Genomic DNA, 22,127 nt, shown 5'->3' with positions numbered 1-22,127 from the left:
AAGATAACAGGAAGCTGAACTGATGAACACGACAAAAATAGAAAATACATTTTAATAACCCTGTTTCTGTTTGCATGGAAGTTATTTTACTGATCAGTTTATTCATTGTGTTTTATTGCCGATGTGGTCGGTACTGGTCGTCCATGTGGTTAAAACCAGGAGGAGTTCGATCTAGAACTGGACCAGCGAGTTCACCAATAAAAACATGTTTAGAGTCAAGTTGTAAAAAAGTGAGTTTTCCGAACAGACTTTGAATGCAGCATTGGAACAGTGGCAACTTCTTCTGGTAGCTTAGAAGAAGTCTGAAGTTTACGGTTCTGAACCGTACTTCATAAAACAGCGAGTGGAATAATCTGTAAGACAGGGTATCTGAATCCTAAACCTTGGAACATGAGGGCTTGTTTTAGGATTTAACTTGGTCCAAGTGGTTTGGATGTGCATTTCCACCTCATGAACCTTTTTCTACAGGCCTTCATCTGAAACCCACCAGCAGTAACATCGCGGTATTTGGAGAGATGTGCATCTATTTATCCGGAACCAGCTCGGTTTGCTTCAACACATTCTTACCCTCTGCTCCAATAGACACCAGCTTGACTCCCTTGCTGGCGATGAAGTCCAGAGCTTTGTTCACGTTGTTGATCTTGTGCACCCTCATCTTGCCTCGCTCCGGCTTTGGTAACCGCTCGCCTGCAGACACAGAGGAACAGACGTGAAGAAGGGGTGGAGGGGGTTGGAGTTAGCTCCTGCGAACGTTTCCGCACGCTCAGCACAACCAGCGCTCCGTCAGGGAAGCTAAAGTTACAGCGGCAACATCGGCACCACTCAAAAATGAAGTGAATGTGAGAGAGAAAGCCACAGGGTTCCTACACAACTTCTAATGTCTAAATTCCAAACTTCTCCAGACTTTGATTTTCTGACTCAGCAGATCTATTTTGGTCCATTTTTAAAGAGTCTAAATTCAAATGTTCAGGAAATATACTGCAGACGTTTCTACAGAGGTCAGGCTTTAAATATGAAGAAACAAGAGGCTGGAAAAATGGATGGTTGGTGGGTCAAATGAGTGATGGATAGACCGACGATGGACTGATAAAGACTAAGGGTTGGACAGTAGACAATTGGACGTATAAACCAAAGAACAGAAGGATTAAAAAGGGACAAACTGATGTTAGAAGAACAAACCAACGGTGATGGACAAAAGGATGAATGGATTTATGGACAAACAACCAGTCGGATGGATGGGTAGATGAAGGGACAAACTGATCAAATAATGGATGGGAGGGATGACAGACAGACAGGTGGATGAATGTGTAGGTGAGTGGATGGATTTAAACATTTGGACAATGGAACAGGTTTCTTTCATCAACACTGAGAGCAAAGCATCTTTAACGAACTCTTTTCCTCTGAGTGAGAAGGCTTTGAGGAGCCAGCCTCTGCACAGAACATACCTGAGATGACCTCCAGCAGCAGCATGAGTTTGAGCCCATCTCTGAAGTCCTCCTCGATGTTATCGATCTGCGTGCCGGCTTTCCGCAGGTGGGAGTTGCACCAGGCCGTGAACGTCTAAATAAAAAAGAAAATGACTGATTATTCAGGGTATGGATCATCCTGTTTTATGGTAGTAATTCAACTTTGAGTTCAAAAGAAAAATGAACTTCAGGGAGAAGCAGGGACTACGTGAAAGCTTCAATACGACGACATAACAGCATAATTAACACTGAAACTAAGCATTATAGGTCAGATGTAACCCCACTGCAGGCAACATTTTCTTCTCTGCATCATTCAGGTAAAACTGCCTCTGAAATCATTTCATCTCTGCACAGAAACGATAAACTCATCTGCACCGTGTTTTTAATCAGCGACCACGAGTGAGGAGAGGCGCTGCCAAAGCAGACAAACAAATCCAGAACATTAGATCTGTAATCAAGTAACCTAAATACAGACATCTGCTAAGAGATGCCCACCATTACAGGTCATACACACCAGCAGTCGGTGGGAAGCTCTACGTTCCTCTGCATTCTTTAAAAAATGTGTTTTAAATCATGATGTTTTCAGGGAGCTCGTGGCACGGATGCGGGCCAGAGACGGAGAGCTTTGTCACGCCACGGCTCAAAAACAATAAACCAATGTGCCAAAACACACGGATAAACTCTGCGGGATCTCACTCATGTCATTTAAAGAGAAAAATATTCCCATAAATATTTGAAGGAGTCCTGCTTGGTAATAAAATCATGAGGAAAAGCTGAGGACACACTTGCAGCCTTTTTATGCTTTTAGTGGCAAAGCAACAGGCAGGCAGCGTTAAATAAAGCATCTGATGAAGTGATCAGTGTGAGCTGCTCTGGAGCACACAGGCATGTGTTAACACAACGCCAAGATGCAAAGAAATCAGCAATAACCTTAGAGAAATAACTGATGGGGTCCATCAATCTAGAAAGGGTTAAAGCAGCCATTAGTCTACAAGCAGGAAGCACTTCAGACAGCTGCCAGTCTTCTCAGGAAAATTCACTCCAACATCAGAGATGCAACAAAACCCACAGGAGCTCCATCTCAGACTCGACAGGCCTCAGCAGGCATGTTAAAGGTTAAAGTTTATGACGGAAAAAGATTAAACAAGTCTGACACTGGCAGGGGTCGAAGGAGAAAGTGTCTCTCATAAGAGACTATGAACACTTTACTTGGGTTTGGACAGTTCTGAATGAAGCATGTTTGGAGCGACCCAAACAGCATTTTAGCACAAACACTGCATGCAAGCTGTTGGGCCTGCCTTATTGAGTCGACCATGAACTCCTCTAGAAAAGTATTCTAGAGTCAAATGGGAGGCCTTCTGTCTGACAGCTGAAGCTTGGCCCAAACTGGGTCAGAATCAGGACAATGGCACCAAACACAGCATCAAATCTACAACAGAATGTCCACGTCCAGACCTCAATGATGGAAATGATTGGTGGCTGCATCACTGAATCGACACCAGAAGATTAATGACGACCCAAACAGAACCGCGCTGCTAACTCAGAAGTACGGGAGCAACATGGACTGGATATTCTGGAACAATCTGATTTAAAAAAGGTAATTTACTGATTTACCAGAATATAATCAGAATAAAAACACATACACCTCCTGTTGAAAAACATTATGACAGGGTTCTACTCGCCGCCCCGCCTCTCTCCCCACCGGCCCACTGAGGCTGGCGACACAAAGCTCCCATTGAGCCTGGTGGATAATGGCACCCTTCAGCCCCCGGTGCTGCCGAGCCCGCTGTGTGTATGTTTGAGACCCCTCCCCTGGATGGGCCGACACAAACCACCCTCTCTCCCAGCACACATGGACAGCCCTCCTCTCTGAGAGCAGACGGAGGAAGAAGAGGAGGAGGGTGGATGAATTTCACGGAAACAAACAGGCGTGCACACAGAGTAGGTGGGCAGCAGGAGAACAATGGCCTGCCTGCAACATACACTCAGAAATGGCAACAATGCAGCAGGAAGTGGCAGTGCAATGACAGGAAGTTCCAGCTCAGAGCAGACAATCCATAAAGATTCATTAATCACTGTACTGGAGCCATTAAACCTCCCAGTTTGTCATCAACAAACATGTTCCTGCTAATTTCTGGAATCACCTTGATCATTTATGTTTTTTTTATAGAATATTGATGTATTACTTCATTTTAATTAAATTTAGCTCTGCTGCCACTTTCCTCAGCTTATAAAGAACTGTAGAAATTAAACAGTTTCCTGAAGCATTCATGCATTCGGATCAATAAGTTGATCAACATATTTCACACAGCCAGTAGCTCTGCAGCCAAATATACCTGTGTGAACTCTTGCATGTATTTATAGGAACATTTGTGACATGTGCATGCTTGTGAGCAGGTCCCTCTGGTTTACACTTCCTGTTCTTTGGTTCTTCCAACATCAGTACTTGTACCAAATGAAGCTGTAATCAGTCATGATACAGTTTGATCAAAGCTGCAGCTTCTCAGCTCTGACACACACCCATCCGCTAAAAGCTGAACAGCCATCTGTGCAGATGGAACGCGTCTTACTGTAAGCGCACCAAATTTCCGAGGACCTACAGGGATTTCAGTAAGAGTCGTGTTCAACAAGCCTGAACACGTAGAACGAGCTCCGCAGCTGCTCTCACACTGGGCTGCATGTTTCACACAACCTGCACGCACAGATTTAACAATGACTGAAATAAGTTCGATGTTTTTACAGCCGTCTCATTTTGTGGATCCAAACATCTTTAACTTTGCCAGTAGTATATTCTGACCTTCCATAATTGTACACCAGGAAGTTAAAGGAATTGTTATAATTTCAGGATTTGCTTTATAAGATCTGGTAACGAGACGCCTGAAGAAAATAGAAATCTGAAATGACCAAAAACCACAAAAACTAGTTTTAGCTTTTTACTTTGGAGTATTTTCTTTTTGCAATCATCCCTAAATAAAACCTTACACACTCTGCAGTATCATCAGATGCATGACTTCATCAGATTTGCTTTGTATTGATGGAAACCAAAACGCCCACCTGCGATTTTCCTGCAATAACTGCAATCTGCCATGCTCCCTTACCCCACATGTGGCTCCATATCATCACTGGGAATCATCAGCTTTTCTTCAGTCATATTTAAATATTTCATTGGAAACGCATCAAAGTCTAATGTTTTGTGATGGTGTCTTATGTAGATCTTATCTCAAGTGTCATTTTCATTCAAACCTCCATAGTCTAACTGCTGGTAAAAGACCCATTCGAACTGTGATTATCCATCCATCCCTCCATTAATATGATGGGGACGCAGCTAAAAACTTTCCCTTTCAGATCCAGTCTTCACAACAGATCAGAGCACATGATCTTTCATCTGTGGTTAAGAAACCAAGATACTTGAGACTAATTCCTGACCTGGATTGCTCCCTCCAGGTCCAATCCAAGTTTGGAACCACTTAGAAGAGCGGACTCTGATTCTGGGTGTTTCACGCTGTAAATTGCTCTGATGCACGGCGAGAGACACAACTTGAAGATGCCAACAGAACTACATCATCTGCAAAAAGCAAAGATGAGACACTTAAAGTTCCCAAACCTGACACCATCCACAACCACACCTTAAAATCCTGTCCATGAACACCACAAAAAGCATCAGTGACAGCGAGCGGAGTCAGAGGAGTCCAACCTTCATGGAGGACAAGACTGACTTTGTGATGAGAAAATGGACCTGGCTCTTCCACATACAAGGACTGAATACCCCATAAAGTTACTCCCACCCCCATATTCCTGCAGCAACCTCCACAAACGCTCACATGGAGCGGACAACGAAGCCACTAGGAACCACCCAGCTACTCTGCAATAGGTGTTCCACAGTCGAGATGAAAGCCACATTGTTGCTGCTGAATTGGAAGCTTCAGAGCAAACTTTCTGAGAGAGCATGGCTGCAGGAAATATTAAAAATATATCTCAATATCAGTGTATGCAAAGTACTGTTTAGAGTGCAATAACGGTTGGTTGTTCTACCCCAAGGTGTCAGGAATCAATGCTTTTCTTACCAAACATGGAGTCTGATTGCATTAGTTTCTCCCACCTGATACTGATGATGACGCTGAAGATAAAAAAAGGTCACAGATGAGTAACAGTGGCACAGAAAACGCAGATTTGTTGCAACCGTTCTTGCAGTTGCATGATTGTCTGCTTCTGCAGCCCCACCAGAGAGGCTGGGATTTATCAGAATCAGAATCAGCAATGTTTGCCTTTTTAAATATTTAGGACCACACCCAGTCTGTCCTTGTGCCAAAAAAGATGAAATTCACTTCTTTACTTTGCATACGAGTTAACAGCCTGTATTGTTGACAGGAAGCAGAGACTAATATTTCTCTGTGATGCTAAGTACACCTGAGCAGCTCTACTGACGCTGCAGTTAGCGCCTCTGGGAGCGCTGCAGGTCGAGACTTGAATCTGTGCATCGATGACAATCTCCGAGACGATCCCAAACGCTGGCAGGAGGATACATTTTCATCTGGATTCATCAGATCCTGAACCTTCCTGTCTCTCTGCCAGGAGAACATTATCATGATGTTCTGGATCTGTGACTGCAAAGAAAACATGAACAAAAAGCTCAGATTTTCCTCTATTTTGTTCTGCTTCAAGGTTTTCTGTCACACTTCTTACTCATCCCATAAATCTGAGACCGCCTGGGTCTGCAGAGAGTGGATGTGTGAGCATCAGGTGCAGCATGTGATTACAACAAACCGACCTTTAAACCCAATATGTTGTCGTCCCTCATAAAAGCAGCTCCTCATGTGATCCGGACTGAACTTTAATCCTTGTAACATCTTGTTTATGAAGGTCTATTAAAGTCATCACATCTACTGGTTGATGGAGGGATTTCAGAAAACCTAAATCAGTTCTTGTTTACCTCCAGTAAGGAAATCCAGCTTTAATCTGCTCAGAGACCAGGCTGAATTAAAGTTCGCCGTTGAATCCTGTTTAACCTGGCTGTGTGTTAACTGTACAGATCAGATCAGAGGAGCTCTGACCTCAGCCAGGGATAACGAGCTGAAGGACAGCAAATCTGGATCCGAGTGTTAAGAAGGTTTACATTTCAAGCATGAAGCTCTTATCTTACACAACACTGTCAGTTTATCTGTCCCCAACACTCTATGACCTCCAAATAAAATCATTTACTTTTTGCTGTTTTCCACACGAGTAAACTTTAACTTAACACCTGAAATTCCTCCAATAGGATTAAGCCACTTTGCTGTGGACGACTGACCTGCAGGTGACAGGAGGTATGATAATTTTTATGCAGGGGGCGGGTGGGTAGGTAGGTAGGTAGGTAGGGTGTGAGGCCCCCAAATTCTTCACAGGTTCAGAGTGCAACATTCAGCAGAACTGGAAAAAGTCCATCTCAGACTCAACAGGCCTCAGTTTCAATGTGAACGTTCATGACGGGACAAACAAGGAGAAAACTTTCACCGTTCTCTTAGAAAAAACATGAAGGCCAGACTGAAGTTCGCAAGACCAGAACTTCTAGAAAATAGTTTTTTGGACCGATGGGTCTCAAAATTAATGATCTGGACACCAGAACAGAGGATATGATTGTATTAAACCAAATACAGCATTTTTGGAAAAGATCCCTGTGAAGCAAGGAGGTGGAAGGGTCCTGGTTTTGTAAAGCAGAACTGGACCCTGAAACATGACGATGACCCAGAACATACCAGTAAATCCACAAAGGACTGGCTAAGAACTCAGAAATGGAAAGCGGAATGACCTAATCAAAGTCCAGATCTTCGAGATGCTGTGGGATGACAGCAAGAAGCCCCTCAAATATCTCTTGATGTCAGAGATGATAGATGCCTCTCTAGAGGTGTTTCACAGAACCTAAACCAGCCAAAGGGGTAAACAGCTGTTAGGGCATAGGGTGTCCTAACTTTTCCGCCAGAAAACACGTTTGTGTTGATATCTTCTGCTTAATAAGGAAAACAAGGCAAATATTTGGTGTTTATCTGTAAATAAAAGCATTATTTTCTAAATGAACAGTTTAGACACCATTATGTGGACATTAACAATAAAGAACTGAATATTTAATGGGGGACCCTCCTTTATTTTTACCCCCATGACCATAATTCTGCTGGTGTCAACAGTTTAGTTTAAAATATCTCATCTCTGTGACCCCTAACCTGTTTCCTGTCTGATCTCACGGGGTCAAAAGTTAAAGATAAGATGAATATCACAGATTAAAGAGACCAAAGCAGGCAAAAAAACCAAAAAAACACGAGACACACCTCTGAATGCTCTTTAGGTTATGACTGATGGCATCCATCACACTTCACACACACACTGACACGAACACCACTCCTTGGACAGGAATGTACTCGAGGCACACACAAACATCCAACCACCTCCTCACACCTGCTACATGCATATGAAGCTAACTTGAAAGACACAAAACAGCAACTAGTCCCACACCCAATTTCTCAACACATCCCGATCTTCTCACTACACACACACATCATAACTGTAATAATGACCCATACCCACCCCCCCCCCACAGACGCACATAGATGAGGGTGCGTCTTTCTCAGATTCGAAATAATGTGTCAGGTGAAGATCTGCTGTTGCACAACCACCTAGTCTTCTCATGACGGCAGCAGTTGGTGGGTGTGTGCTTTCTGTAGATCACACACCCTTTTTTCCCTGTTCACCACTGATGAGATCATGATTACAGTTAGCCGTCTGCATTGAGATGACTTGAACTGTGGCTTGTTTTACTATAGAAACTCCTTCAAAACATCAGTTCTTATTCAGGTGTGATTTATGCGTTCTCCACAGGCTCCAGGGATGTTGGTTATGCTTTCTCAAACCTCTGCTAGCAGCTGTCGGCTAGTTAAACTGGCTCCCGGTCAGGCAGGTGCCAACCTGCATCCAGGTGAGTTCAGAGGAACAGGAGAGGCATGGCTTTTGGTGGCAGATTCCCTCAGAGGACCAACACCAGCACTTCACAGTCGGAAATCACAACTGTTGCGCCCAGTTTCAAGGATGGGCAGAAACATGCAGGTGTTACATGTCAGGTATTCTTCTGCTCTGAGCAGAACTTGTGGACGCTGAGGTACCACCGCCTGGCCCGGCGGGCAGGTCCGTGACATTCAGCTTCCTTTGAACCAGTCAGGTTTCGTAACGATTACTGTGAGAGAGGTGGATTTGAATTTAGCAGTTTGGTTTTAACTAGACGATGGCAAAATGCACTAGTGAAAAACTTGAGCAAAATGTTTAACTAAAGAAGAGAGTTGAGAACAACACAGGCAGACGATTTCATTTGGCTTCTTTTAATGTGGTTCCCAAAGACGATAGCACTGTGCAAAAGTCTTAAGTCAATCGTCAATTATACATATTTTAATTCAATTCAGTTTATACAGCAATTCACAACAAATGCCATTTCAAGGGACTTTGCAATTTACTTTATTCCAAAATATATAAAATCACATCAATCCAATCATTTATTGGATTTATCAAAGTTATTCATTCCAATTTGATCCTACATATAACAATACAATGCAGTCAAATTCAGTATAAAGTTATCTAAGGGCTACTCCTGAGCAAGCATGTGGCAACCGTGGAAAGAAACATCCTCTTGTGTTTCGAAGCAATCACACCTTCTTGTTACCTTCTAGCTCTTCCAGACCTTTTCTTTGGACCTTTGCTCCAAATTTCAGCCGTCATCCAAATTTTTTACATTTTTATTTTTAAGATTTGTTTTAGCGGCACTAGTGGCCTTTATTTTTCCAGTATTTTTTGACAGTAGATAGACAGGAAATGGGAATGAAGAGAGCGTCAAATGTCGCCAGGTCCGGTACTCGAACCCGGGACAGCCGCGTCGAGGACTAAGGCCTCTGTATATGGTTCTTTACCTCAGAACCATGAATCATCATAAAAAAAACTTTGCTAAACTTTCTTCAACAGATGAACTCTGTAGGGAAACACAAAAAAATAGTCAAGAAAAAATATTTATGAACTTTGTCTCCACCTGTTCCCTGCTCTCACCACAGATCACAAGGTCATCTGAAAACATCGTAGCCCATGGAGATTCCTGTCTAACCTCATCTGACCCAAAAGTCATTTAAAAACACACCAGACAGAAATTAGGGATGGTTTAAAACATCTGCACAGTAGTACACCATTGCTATGATACAGCAGCCCAGCTCTGGCCAAATACTGAACAGAGAAAATGTAAAACAATTCAAAAATGTCACAGAGGAAATAAAACTATAAAACATAAACCAGCAAAAGTGCAGCGATAGTTAAAGTTTTATATGTGGACCTTCTGGCAGGAGCAAAAACCTCAAGGAACTTGGGCAGCAGCATCCTGGACTGGACCGGCTACACCAGACCAGGCTGGGCAAAACCCATGGATTCCTGGCTTTGTGAATAAAGTTCACTTATTGGTCTGGCTCGGCTGAAAGGGTCCTATTCTTGGACCCAAAGCAATTAAAAAAGGGCTGCGTCGTGAAATATACTGAAATACGATCAAGTTCATTTCAAATCGCTTCATGTGTTTATTTCAATTAATACTCACAGCAAACTGTTTATTTCACCACAAACAGCTAATTCTTTTAATAGAAATTACTGGATAATTAAGTCCTGGCTGTGCTAAATCTAATAAACGTCCATTTAAAGTCCTTTCAGGTATAAATAAGAATAAAACACCAACTCAGAGAAATAAAGAACACGCTGCAGTATAGATTTCGCTGCACTCAGGGTTCATGCAGGCCCATTCAGCCAGTGGTGTAACAGGATATGCAGTTTGCTACTGTGGAGCATCAGTGCCAGAACAGGACACCGTCCCCTGCGGGCCCCTGCTGAGCAGGGGACGTTCGGCAGTTCAACATCTGAAGAACTCAGGAGGAGGAAAGAGGCTCTGGCTAACATCATTCTCCCAGGTCTGATTAAAAAAAGAAAAATCCTCCAAACACAAACATCAAGGCAGCTTCTCTGACCGAAATGAGGAATGATGGAGTAAAATGCAGCAGCAGAGAAAAGAAACGTTGGCTGTGAGGTTCAGATCCACCATGCCAGCAGTCTGCAGAGTGCTTCTGGAGACTGAGAGCGTGGAGCATGTAGCCCTGGAGCAGGGGTTGCTCTGGTCTCATTATCTTCTCAAGTCTGGACAGGTGATCATTAACATGTGTGCATAAACACAGACAAACTGAGGGGGCCCTCTCCTCCTGCTTCATGTGCTGACAGGTAGTCTGTAAAGCAGAGCTGTAATATATGGAGCAAACACACACACCTCCCAGAGGGAGCAGACAAACACATAATTGCTGTGTACTTCTTGGCCAGCCTAATGCCCCTCAGATATACCATTATGTGAGTCAACAACTTAACGCAGACTGTTTTCAACAAGCTTCATCGCCTGCCTCCAGCTCAGCGCAGGGATCACTGGAGGAGCCTTCATATAGCAGCTTACAGAAACAAAAGCAAAGGGAGGATTAATAGCAGGAGGACATGAGAGGAGGGGAGAGGAAACGAGGGGGGCACAGAAGATGATTGAGAGGGAGGGGAGATTAGAGCAAGAGTGATAAAATATGGCAAAGGTGAAGACATGTTAGAATGGTAGAAAAGTGAAGCAATATTCTTCAGACTTGGAGGAATACAGGGTCACAGATGGTTGGAGACTGGATAACATAAATGGGTGGAGGGGAGTGTTTACAAGAGGACCACAGCATGAAATTTTAAAATCTCTCCTGGGTGCTCTTAAAATAAAAGTCACTAAATGAGAGATCTTGTCATATTTCCATATGTCTGAAAGAGGAACTCACATAATTACCAGGATTTTAATCTTGTATGTGCCCAACATATTCCACAAAAGAGGAGAACATTTACTTGACTTTAAGATCTAGTTCAGGTAATCGTAGTGTGACATTAAATCCATCTGAATTTGCTCAGATTAAAGCTGATACTTCATCTTGTGCTTCGGGAGGATTTTCTGTAAAAGTTGCCTTATTCATAAAGGCTGTGTGTCCCCATCAGTTTAACCTAACAAATCTCCCCATGTCACATACTACTGGACATGCAGGATGTGTAGAAGTGTAAACTAATTAAACCAGACAGGTTCTTACTCAGATTTTTGAAAAAGAAGAAGATGACAGTAGACCAATAAATTATGGCTGGACATTTGAACAACATGCTGCTCTTAGATTAGTGCTTTGCTGCAAACTGAGAATTATAACCCATAAACATTGCTGATTGGACTCCTCATTCATTCTTTATAAGCATGATAAGAATATAAAGTGATGGCAGCAAAAACTGTTTTAAAAGCAGATATCCTAAACATTACAAAAGCTTTATCTCTTATAAAGCTATATTCTTTAGATTAAATCTGTTTTGCAGGTCACTTCCTGAAACTTGAGTCAATAGGCTACTACGATTAGTGCTTACAGAAGGTTAATACAAGCTAAACAGAAAAATCAAAAACATTTAATTTATGTTGTAATCTGAAGAAGCTTAAAGCTTAAAAACGTTATATTCTTACCAAAGCAGGCTTCTGATATGACAATAGTCACACTGTCCTGATAACAGAGCAACTCTCCATGACCAACAACAAGATCTCAATTCATTTCACCGGGGCTGTATGTTAGCATTAAGAAGCTAACACCTCTCATGTCCAGGCTAATGACAAACCGGATTACAAACAGATACTTTCTTAGAAATTAGACATTTAATTTGAAACTATTGTGATAAATATTGAAACTATTCAATACAGAAGAAATATTGTGCTAATTCTTTTGTCAATATCACCTAGCTTCTCTGATATCCCGACTAGGATGCTAACAAGATTACAAACATTCTGACATTAGCTAAAGATTAGCATGTCTCATTTAACAACTAGCATTTCTAGGCTTATGGTCCACTGTATTACAGACTATGATAGCATCAAGATGGTAACCATTGCCCTGAATAATGGAGCAACAATCACTGAGAGGCCAACACCCTATATGTCCAGACAACTACACTTTAATAGCAGCATTATGGCGCTAATGATTAGCATCTATAATGCAACAACTAGCACAGAAGAGTCAATATCTCACATATACAGGCTAATGGCATACTTGAACACAGACTCTCTGATATTAGCATTAGCATGCTAACAATGAGCACTGAGAAGCCAAGGAAGAGCATTTCTAGGCTAAACGTTTACAGACTCATATTATTATTATGCCAATAATCAACATATATGGCACCTAAATTGTATTCCCGTGCCATATTTTTACTATAATAATGTATGTTGAAATTAATGTGAATTACCCTGTACAGACCAGATAGGTTTGTGTTTGCATTTCTGTTTGTTTTTTGTTTTGTTCATAAGTGGAAAATCAATGAGAAATTTAATTTTTTTAAAAAATCAACATATATTATGCAAAAATTAGCAGCCAGAGGCTAACTAACATTAAAATATCCAATTCAAAGGGTATTAGCCTTTCAAAGCTAATCCCAGAAACAGTTTGCTTGTTAGAAATCATTTAGGTTTCAAGCCAGCAGTTAGACTGAACAAAAATGGAAGGCAAACATGAGGGAGCTAAGATGCTACAATACTTTCCTACCATTTTTCTTTAAATAACAGCTGGGGCAATAAATTAAAATATTTAATCTCAAATGACAGTTTACTGGATGCAGGCTGGCTTTTACAAATCAACTTTTTCCCCAAACAGAAAGCTTTAAAAAGGTAAAGAGAAAAGGCAATTAGGGTGGGAGAAAAACTAGAGGAAAGAGCTGAAATGTCAGTTGAGGTCATTTGTCCATTCATTTCCCGCCTTTGTTGGTCATAGAGACCTGCCAGGGGACAATGCTTTCAACATTGAGCTTTCAGACTATATTAAGATCAGCAAGGTGGGGGAGAAAATGGCTTAAAAGCAGATACTTACTAGATGCAAAACACCCTTAATGATAAAAAGCTATGCTTCTTTTGAATGGCATCTTTCATCCATTTGTTAAAAGAATAGTAGCGATAACTGGATGCAAATGTTGTCCAGACCGGGAGTTTGGAAAAATCGTAGGACTGCATGATGGTAATAATAATAGTAAATATTGCGATAATGATATCAAGTGTGATAGAGGCCTATTTTCTTCTTTCCTCTCCATCTCATCCATCACTCTGACCTTTAGCATTTTGGATAATGTCACTAGTGTCCAGTGTGAGCATCTGCTGCCGTGAAACTCTGTTCAACTGGCTAAATATTACATCAGCAAGTAAAATACAAGTTCACACCACGTATTAGCCAACAATTATTGCAATATAAACATTGCACACACTGATACTGCAAGGATATAGTTGCAATATTTCATGCAGAACAGTACTGTTCGCCATGAACAGTAGCATGGGAGTTTTAAATGAGTTCCAGCTTGTTATGAAATATTTAAATGTATATTTAAAGACAAAAAAATTAATTGTTTTTTTAATTTGGACTGAATCCAACTGAAGTCACAAGGCCTGTACGTAATAAAAACATCACACTCCCATTTGTAGGCTCGGTTCCAGCAAATGTCAGCCCATATTTGTGGCCTTTTGCACACTGAGAATGAATATTTCAACATTACATGAAGCCATATCGGGCTGCTGTGTGTCAATAAAACCTGGCTGTGACTTGGGCATGTTGCTTCACACCATATCACACAGTCCACTGTTGCATAACTGCATGTTGACACTGCCCACCGCAAAAGCCTCACATTCATGTCTTCTCCCGGTCCGTTTGCTTCTTAGCCCCTTTGTTTAACCAGAAAATGAACACGTATCTCAAGCCACCAGAAACTCTAAGATATCAGAAGAGATCTTACACGTGTTGTTCTTCAGTAACCTGGTTCTTAGTTGACTTTATGATAATAAAAATATTTTTCTTCCAGGAGCAATGCACCAAGAAATTAACAAGAGCTTGGAAATATTAATCCTTCGAGTATGTGGGATCACACAGGCTCAGTAGACAGTGTGTCTTAGAAGGAGGAAGTAAACTTTGGTACCTTTTCAACCTCCTTAAAGAGATGATAAGTGTAACAGGCTGTGAGGAAATAAGCTCAGTGAGGGTAAATGCCACCCAGAGTTCTGAGTAGATGGCATCTGCATTTAAACACTGATTGGTTTTATTTGGGGACATAATACAGGCAAAGTGAAGACTTGTTTGTTGCTAACTTTTACTATTAAGCCTTTCCAGATGTGACTTTCCCTTTCGTTAATATATCTACTGCTTCAACAGACAAACTAAATAAATTTCTGTTGTATGCAGAAGACTCCACCCTCTCCAGAACAAACAGAGCAAATCAAACACCTCACTTCGAGTTAGCCTTTCTGAGCCAAGTCTGCACTGTCAGGACAAATTGTGTTTACGTCAACTCTGCTGAACGCGACACACCATCAGGAATGTGTGCTATGTTCTTCCTCCTTCCAACTCCCTCTCAAATACATCCTCGAGACTCGGCTCCGCTACGACTCGCAGAACTCATTTATTTCCTCATTCCACCATCACCTTCTGGTTGATCTCAGCTTGTTCTCTCAGTCCACCAGCATTCAGTCAGGTTAAGATCCACACGAAACCCTGCTCAGAAAATGTCATGTGCAGTTGTTAAAGACTGGAAGCTAAATTACAAACTGTTAATGTAATACCTAATTCAGTTCAGTTTATTTATATAGCTCCAATTCACAACATAGCATCTCACGACACTTTACAAAGTCCATTTAATTTTAATTAATCCTAACTTTCAAAGATTGCAGTCAGATTCAATTTATTATTCAAATTGGTTAAAAAGTTTTTCTATCTAAGGAAACCCAGCAGATTGCATCCAGTCAGTGACTTGCAGCATTCACTCCTCCTGGATGAGCATGTAGAGACAGCAATCCCTCATACTGAGCATGCATGTAGCGACAGTGGAGAGGAAAAACTCCCTTTTAACAGGAAGAAACCTCCAGCAGAACCAGAACCAGGCTCAGTTAACTAAAGTTAAAAGCTACATTCACTTTGTATGTAACCTAAAAGTGTATCTGATGTTCTTGCATTGCAGAGATAAAAAGGTATTTACAGTTCTTTAATTAATCTAATTGGTGTCTTAACATCAGAAATGTCCATAAAGATTAAAAATCATTATCTAAGGAGTAGGCAGTAAAATGAAGGCACTCCCTCTGATGAAATCAATGTTCTGCCCATCTCTGTAGCAGGTCTAGATTAGCTGTAATCCATTTTAAAAAGCATTTCAGTGGCAGTTTTAAGGGATATAAGGAACTGGAATTCCCAGCCAAAATAGTTTCAAGTATTGAGCCGAGTGCATTGTCTTCTCTCATATCAAACCATCACTTTTTCCCTTCTCAGCCAATCGGCTGTTAAGTATTATACTTCCTGTCTTTAGAGGCACAGGAAACAGTGGGGGTGGAGGATGTCCATGTTAATTCCCCAGGAATGTAGCAGATGAATCCCACTGTACAAGATGTAAAACATTAACATGTGAGCAAGAGGTGAAAGCTGGTAAAAAAATTCAACCACCTAAACATTTATAACCTTCTGCCCAATCATGACACATCTCACTATCACTGAGCTCAATAAGGAAAGGCCAAGGAGGTTCATAAAAGCCTGCTGCTCGCTATGAGTCAAAGAAGCAAACTGACTCGTGCTGAGAGCCAAGTGAGGTCAGGAAGAAACAAAAGCTCCAGATTTCTGGAGATCAGGCTACGTTCAACAAGCCTCTACTTCAGGAGAAAGTTACCAGGTTTTAACTCTTACCCAAAGGCCAGGGCCACTTCATAAAACATCACCGCTTTTATGAGCCGTGTTTATTAATGTTGAGGCTGGTCAGTAACTGGCCATGAATATAGAGTCAGGCTTGTTTAAAACTAAAAACAGCCACTGAACATGATTACAGATTCTTGAAACATAATGATGCGCTTATCGGACATCAGAAAATCTAATCATTTCAACTGTTCATAGATGCATCTGGATCACAGTTTATTTTCTTTTAGGTTTCATTTGTCACAAATACTTACTCTTGCACAATAAGCCCATAATTTTAACTGAAGGTTGCCATTAGTTACAAGCATCAATCGACATCGTTGGCTAGAAAGTTTAACAATGCTAACAAATAACTATTTAGTCATATAGCATCGTTTTTCTAAACAATAACCTAGCGATTTCTTTGAATTCCTCCCATACAACACTTGGTAACCATTTCACCTGTAAGCGATTGTGTTTTATAGCAGTTTGAAACTTACTTCAGACTATCAGCAAACTATTCCAGTCGGTAGCCTTATCCACACCAGCAGCATTCAGTTATAAGTGTTAAAAAGAAATTGCACAGATTTACCAACATGTTTGCCAGCTAATTTAAAATTTGTTCAGCAATTTGACAAGTTTTTTTTCTTTTTTTTAACAATTGCGTCCGTTAGTCCACACCATTAACAATTTCAACTGTTAGCTAAAATATTTTATTAAGATTATAAAGTTTACTGCAAACTACTAGTTCCCATGCTAACTACTAGCTAACAGTAGCAACTGCTAAAGTTATTGTTCTCTATGCTATTTAACTGTTTTTTTACACCTTTACAAAGTAGGTGAAATGTCTAAGTTGTAATGGGACATTTTTTAAATCAGTAGTCACAATTATTTGAAACCTTTATTAATCCTGTTGGCAAACAACAACAGTTCTGCCAACAATTCAAAGTGTTGGATATATTTTATTCAACCATCCAATTATTTTCAGCATATTTTGTTATACTAAACAATTGCAGTAATTAGCCACACAGACTAGCTATTATAATGCTTACTGGACACAGTTGGCATCAAATGGTAGCACTGAGAAAATATTTTTGTCGTTATTGTCTGAGAGTAGCAGCTGTTTTAGTGATGCTAACCATACTAAACATCATCATAAGATTCTTAAATCAGTTTAAAAACTCAATCATTTGGTCTATGTTTTAAATTAGTAAAGGCCAGTTTTACATTGGCTGCTCACACATGAGGCATGACACGGCGTCTGCCCCTAAATACCTAACGACCGCCTATCATAGGGAGGCTACAAAAGATATTCTGAACATTTATATCTTCTGATATAGCAGTTCTAAAGAAGAAATCAGAAACAGCCAGAGCTGGTATTAGATATTCAAACTATCATTAGCAAACAAAAGTAACATTCTGACTAAAATTAAATAAAGTATTAAAGCCGAGGTGTGTTTCCAATCCCAGCTCTGTGATAAGAAACATTTGGTCACAATGATAACTGTCCCAGTCAGGCGCCTGGCCAGAATATTGCCTGGAGACCAAGAAAGGGTAGGAATAACACCTGGTTACTACCATTTAACTCCACCCAAAGAAGGCATTTGCACACGTGAAAGAAAAACAAGGCTAAGGAAGGGCTGAGATTAGGTTCAGGTTCAAGATCCTTCATGTGATTTTCATTTCATTCAACTGTCTGCACACCTTATATTTTCTTATGCGCTGTTATAACAGATTTCTCACATCTTGACCTTGCTTTATATCTAAACTGGTTTCAGAATACAGTTAAGTTACAAGAAGAGAGTTTGGGACCAAACTGGACCAGTGACTGTTTAACAAATGTCTGATTTGAACTCCATCTAGTTAACCTTTGCCTTTTTCTGACGCACACGTCGGCCCTGTCAGTTACTAATTTATGTTTCCAGCTGCTGTCCAGCAGTCACCAGTAGCCAAAGTAGTGTTCCCTTTCCTTCACCAGCTTGACCTCCCATCACAAAACCAGAGCAGACTCATCACTGAATGAGCTGAGGTCACGGTTATTACAGCACAGTGAGCGTGTTTTTTACACCGTCCAAATCAGGAGTTTGGCAGCCACTAATGGCGGTTGGCAGAGGTAGGAGTCAGCTGTTTGCAGCGGGCTTTTATTAAAAACACTGGCTAAATCTTTCCAGAGCTACGCAGCGGTTCCTTTGTTGATCAGTTTAGGCAGCAGAAAACAGAACCAGCACAACAGTCTCTTTGCTAGAAAGCAGACTATTATCTAGATGCCAAACATATAAAGGCCAGGTTTCACAGGAGCACAATAGCGACTTAAGCTAGCATCATCTTGCTGATTAAGATAGACTGGTGCAACAGAAAGTAGGTAATATGCCACCTCAGTGCACAACAGTATCACAGATTTATCACTAGATTTATACAGATTGCAAAATGTATGTTTAAAACTGGAAGTGGCTCATATAAAACTGACGCTGCTCAATCATTAGTCAAACAATACAAACCAAAAAATCTGAATTACAATGAAAATTTGTTTGGTATAAGCACATGGTTTTCATTAGGCCATATTTTGACTGCCAGAGGTCTGCTGTTGCCAAAGAGCTGAGAAAGTCTGGAAACCGGATTTACTGACATGTGAAAGTCATTTGGCCTGTTTACGTCGCTCTGCACTGACCATCCACAACATTAAAACCACCTGTCTAATCCGAAGAACCACCTTGGTCCATGAAAAAGACACCGAGCAGCTTGCTGGCCCGTTGTTTCTGGCTACAGAACGTCACGTTTATTCCAACAGACTTCATGGTTTGGGTAATAATGTTCATCTGGGTGGCATCTGAAAGCAGAGATTAACGTTGGCCAATACAACCAGGACAAAAAACAGTAACTCTTACAGATCATATAAAAACATTAATTTACTGTGTAACAAAGTACTTTTTGAGGTTCAATTACCATAGCTTCAGAAATCTGGCATATTAAAAGGTAGTTGTTTAACCAAAATGTGTCGCTTTGTTTTTTAAGGGAACTTTTGTTTTTAAACATTTCAGTTTTTCTTTCATGAGTGACTGATAAAAACCATCTGAAAGCAGAAAGAGGAAGTTGTTGGTGAAAGAGCTGAAGTAATTATAATGAGAGCAGAAGTGAGACAAAAATTAACCACCGTCTGTGAGAAATAGTTTCTCAGTGAAAATACCGTTAAGATATGTAATGATACAAGATTTTCTACAACTTCATGACTCATGATGAGTTATATTTGCTCAACATGATGGGTTTTGTAGGCTTAACTGGTCTCTGGTGTTAAAATCTGATGACTCCAATGTGCAGCTCATGACATGTCAGACAATCTGGAGTGGAGTTCAAAACTTCCAAATGTAAATTGTTTTCTACAGCCCCTCTGTTAAAATACAAAATAATGCACTACTCCCTGAACTGGCCATGAAGGCTTAAGCTAACATTAGCATTCTAATGCTGCATAATAACGGGGGGAAAAAAGCTATATTCATGCAGTTTTAAAAGCTGACGAAGACAAAAAGAACTTTGAAGAGACAAAGAAAATGTAAAAGTTATTAAAAGCATCTACACTAACATAGCTAGTATTAGCAAGCCAACACTAGCTTGCTAATACTATAGATATTAAATTGGGCAACAAGAGAGACACATGAAACTCATTTCAATTGTGAACATAAGCCAAAACATATATATATATATATATATATCCAAATATATTTATGTCAACTGTATGTTTAGCACCTTACCACCAAAGCAAATTCCTTGTACGTGTAAAACCTTACTTCTGATTCTAACGTTGAAAACTGTCCAAGCACGGCAATTCCCCGGATGTCCAAATTGTTATATCAACTGGTCTCTCATCAGTATGAACCAAATTATTTTTTTAAAAGTATGGAAATGAGCATATGCAGACCATAATGCACTGGGCAGCTAACATTAGCACCTATTACTGCTAATTACAGATGCAATGCACTAAAACCTGAGGTAACTGAGAAGAACAATGCTAATGTCATACGTACTAATGCAGCATGTTAGAATTTATGTGTGATTTCACATCTAACCTGTGGATGCTGGCATGCTGTGTTTGGACACTTTTCAAGACATCAGCTGTTAACCAGGGTCTCTCTCAATCAGCATGAGCTAAAGAAGTTAATACAACAGGAAACAGACCATAATGCACCACTGGCTAACATCAACATGCTAATGTCAACAGCAAACAGTTTTAATGTTCATTAAAAATGGTCAAGCCCAGATATCCACCATAAAACAACTCTTCATAATATTAGATTATTAGATGACCATAAATAGCCCATAATATACCACAGCCTAAGGTGGAACAGCATGCTAACGCTATAGCTAGCATGCAAATTTGTGTCATTAAATTTATAATGTCAATTTATTTAAAGACAAAAGCAAAGTTATGCCACCTTAGATTTAGGAAGGCATTCTGGTGTATCCTGCTGTTGGTAAAGCAACACGCATCTAAATACTCTCAGCTCCTGAATCAATAAATGAACTTCTCTATTTAGTCAAAGCTCTTTTAGTGTACTTTCCAGTAAACATCTCTATAAATATTAAATTAGGTAACCACAGAGACATGAATGTCTCCATTTTTGTCCAGTTTGCTCAGACAATATAAAGAAGTAAGGCTAAGGCTGTGTCAGGCTGACCAACTGCATGACGCTTCAGCACACAGACCTGGAACAACAGCAGAAAAAGGAGAAAGTAAAACTCGCTTGTTTGTAGTGCTTGGTGAATTCTGAGGCTGCATGTTTGGTATGAGAAGCATTTGAACAGATAAATATTCACACTGGGCAGGGCTCTTCTTTTCGCCTTAGCTGCTGCTCAGACTATGACGACAACTAACATGTGGACACACCTCAAAGAGAAACAAAGGTAAACAGAAGAAGACAAAAATATTTCTACAGACTAGAAAAAATTCCAAACATGAGATTATTCATCTGGTTTAAGATGAATAAGAAAGGAGGGAAAATAAAAGGAAACAGATGTTCGTGTGTGTGTGTGAAAATGTGGTTGAACGGGAGATGCAGGCCGGCCCAGTTGCCGGGCAGCAAAAAGCATTGTCACAGGCTCTTCCTGCCCCTCCCCCTTTCCACCCGCCTTGCGCGTTTTTACCTTATAAGGCAACAGATTTAAGTGCCTGTCACGGCGACAGCAGTGATGCAAGAGGCCAGCAAGGTGCACCCCCCGCCGACACGCAGCAAGTGGAAACGACCCACCATCCAGATCCGTACAAAGTTACCTGACCCCCATCCATGATTAGTTAGCGAGTGTGAAGGTGAGTGCAGGGAAGTGAAAGAGGACAAAGACACCTCCTCCTTATTCTGAAGGAAGAAAGGAAGCCACGAAGCACAAAGATGGATGTAAGGATAAGGATTATCTTAAAAAAGAAAGACTAAAAATAACATTTCTGTGGAGCTAAAATATGAAACTTTTTCAATGATGTAAATTTTCAGCTACAGGAATTCAAACAGCTGAAGATCATCATCTCATTAAGCAGGTGCTGTCACTGGCACATGGCAGCAATGTGGTGTTGCTTCTGCCAGAAGGTGGCGATAATGTGCCAAGTTCTTTCTACAACCAACATTTGTGCTTACTTTCACCCAGTGTGGTCTTCACTGCTTAAGGACTTACAGTTTTCTGTAAAATCTCCACAAAGTGTGGTGTGCACACCCTAAACAAACTAAAATGTACTTCTATTAAATGTAAGCGTTTGATATTTAAGGGTCTCTCTAACCCATCATATCCCCAACATGGCTTTGAGACGTTCCTGCCGGTCATGTTTGATTCCTGCCGGAACCAACATAAGAACCACAAGCTCTACATTTTTGTGACTGTTGTTCCTGCAACACTCAGCAGCTTCAGTAAATAAGATCCAGTTACT

General features: G+C 40.7%; 1 protein-coding gene across 4 annotated transcripts in view; it reads right to left on the bottom strand.

The window, feature by feature from the left end:
• LOC124883810 (alpha-actinin-4) overlaps positions 1–22,127 on the bottom strand; it is a 57,398-nt gene that overhangs the window by 21,298 nt on the left and 13,973 nt on the right. For all 4 annotated transcript variants that reach the window (XM_047391160.1, XM_047391163.1, XM_047391162.1 and 1 more), the window contains exons 2-3: positions 1,446–1,560; positions 568–687 (exon numbers count right to left, since the gene is read on the bottom strand). In XM_047391160.1, coding sequence (XP_047247116.1) covers positions 568–687; positions 1,446–1,560 — 235 coding nt within the window. The remainder of the gene's footprint in view (positions 1–567; positions 688–1,445; positions 1,561–22,127) is intronic.

Source organism: Girardinichthys multiradiatus, chromosome 18 (genome assembly GCF_021462225.1).
Source record: "Girardinichthys multiradiatus isolate DD_20200921_A chromosome 18, DD_fGirMul_XY1, whole genome shotgun sequence".
NCBI lineage: Eukaryota > Metazoa > Chordata > Actinopteri > Cyprinodontiformes > Goodeidae > Girardinichthys > Girardinichthys multiradiatus.
Note: the sequence above shows the minus strand (reverse complement) of the source record. Positions and strands in the feature narration are given on the sequence as shown.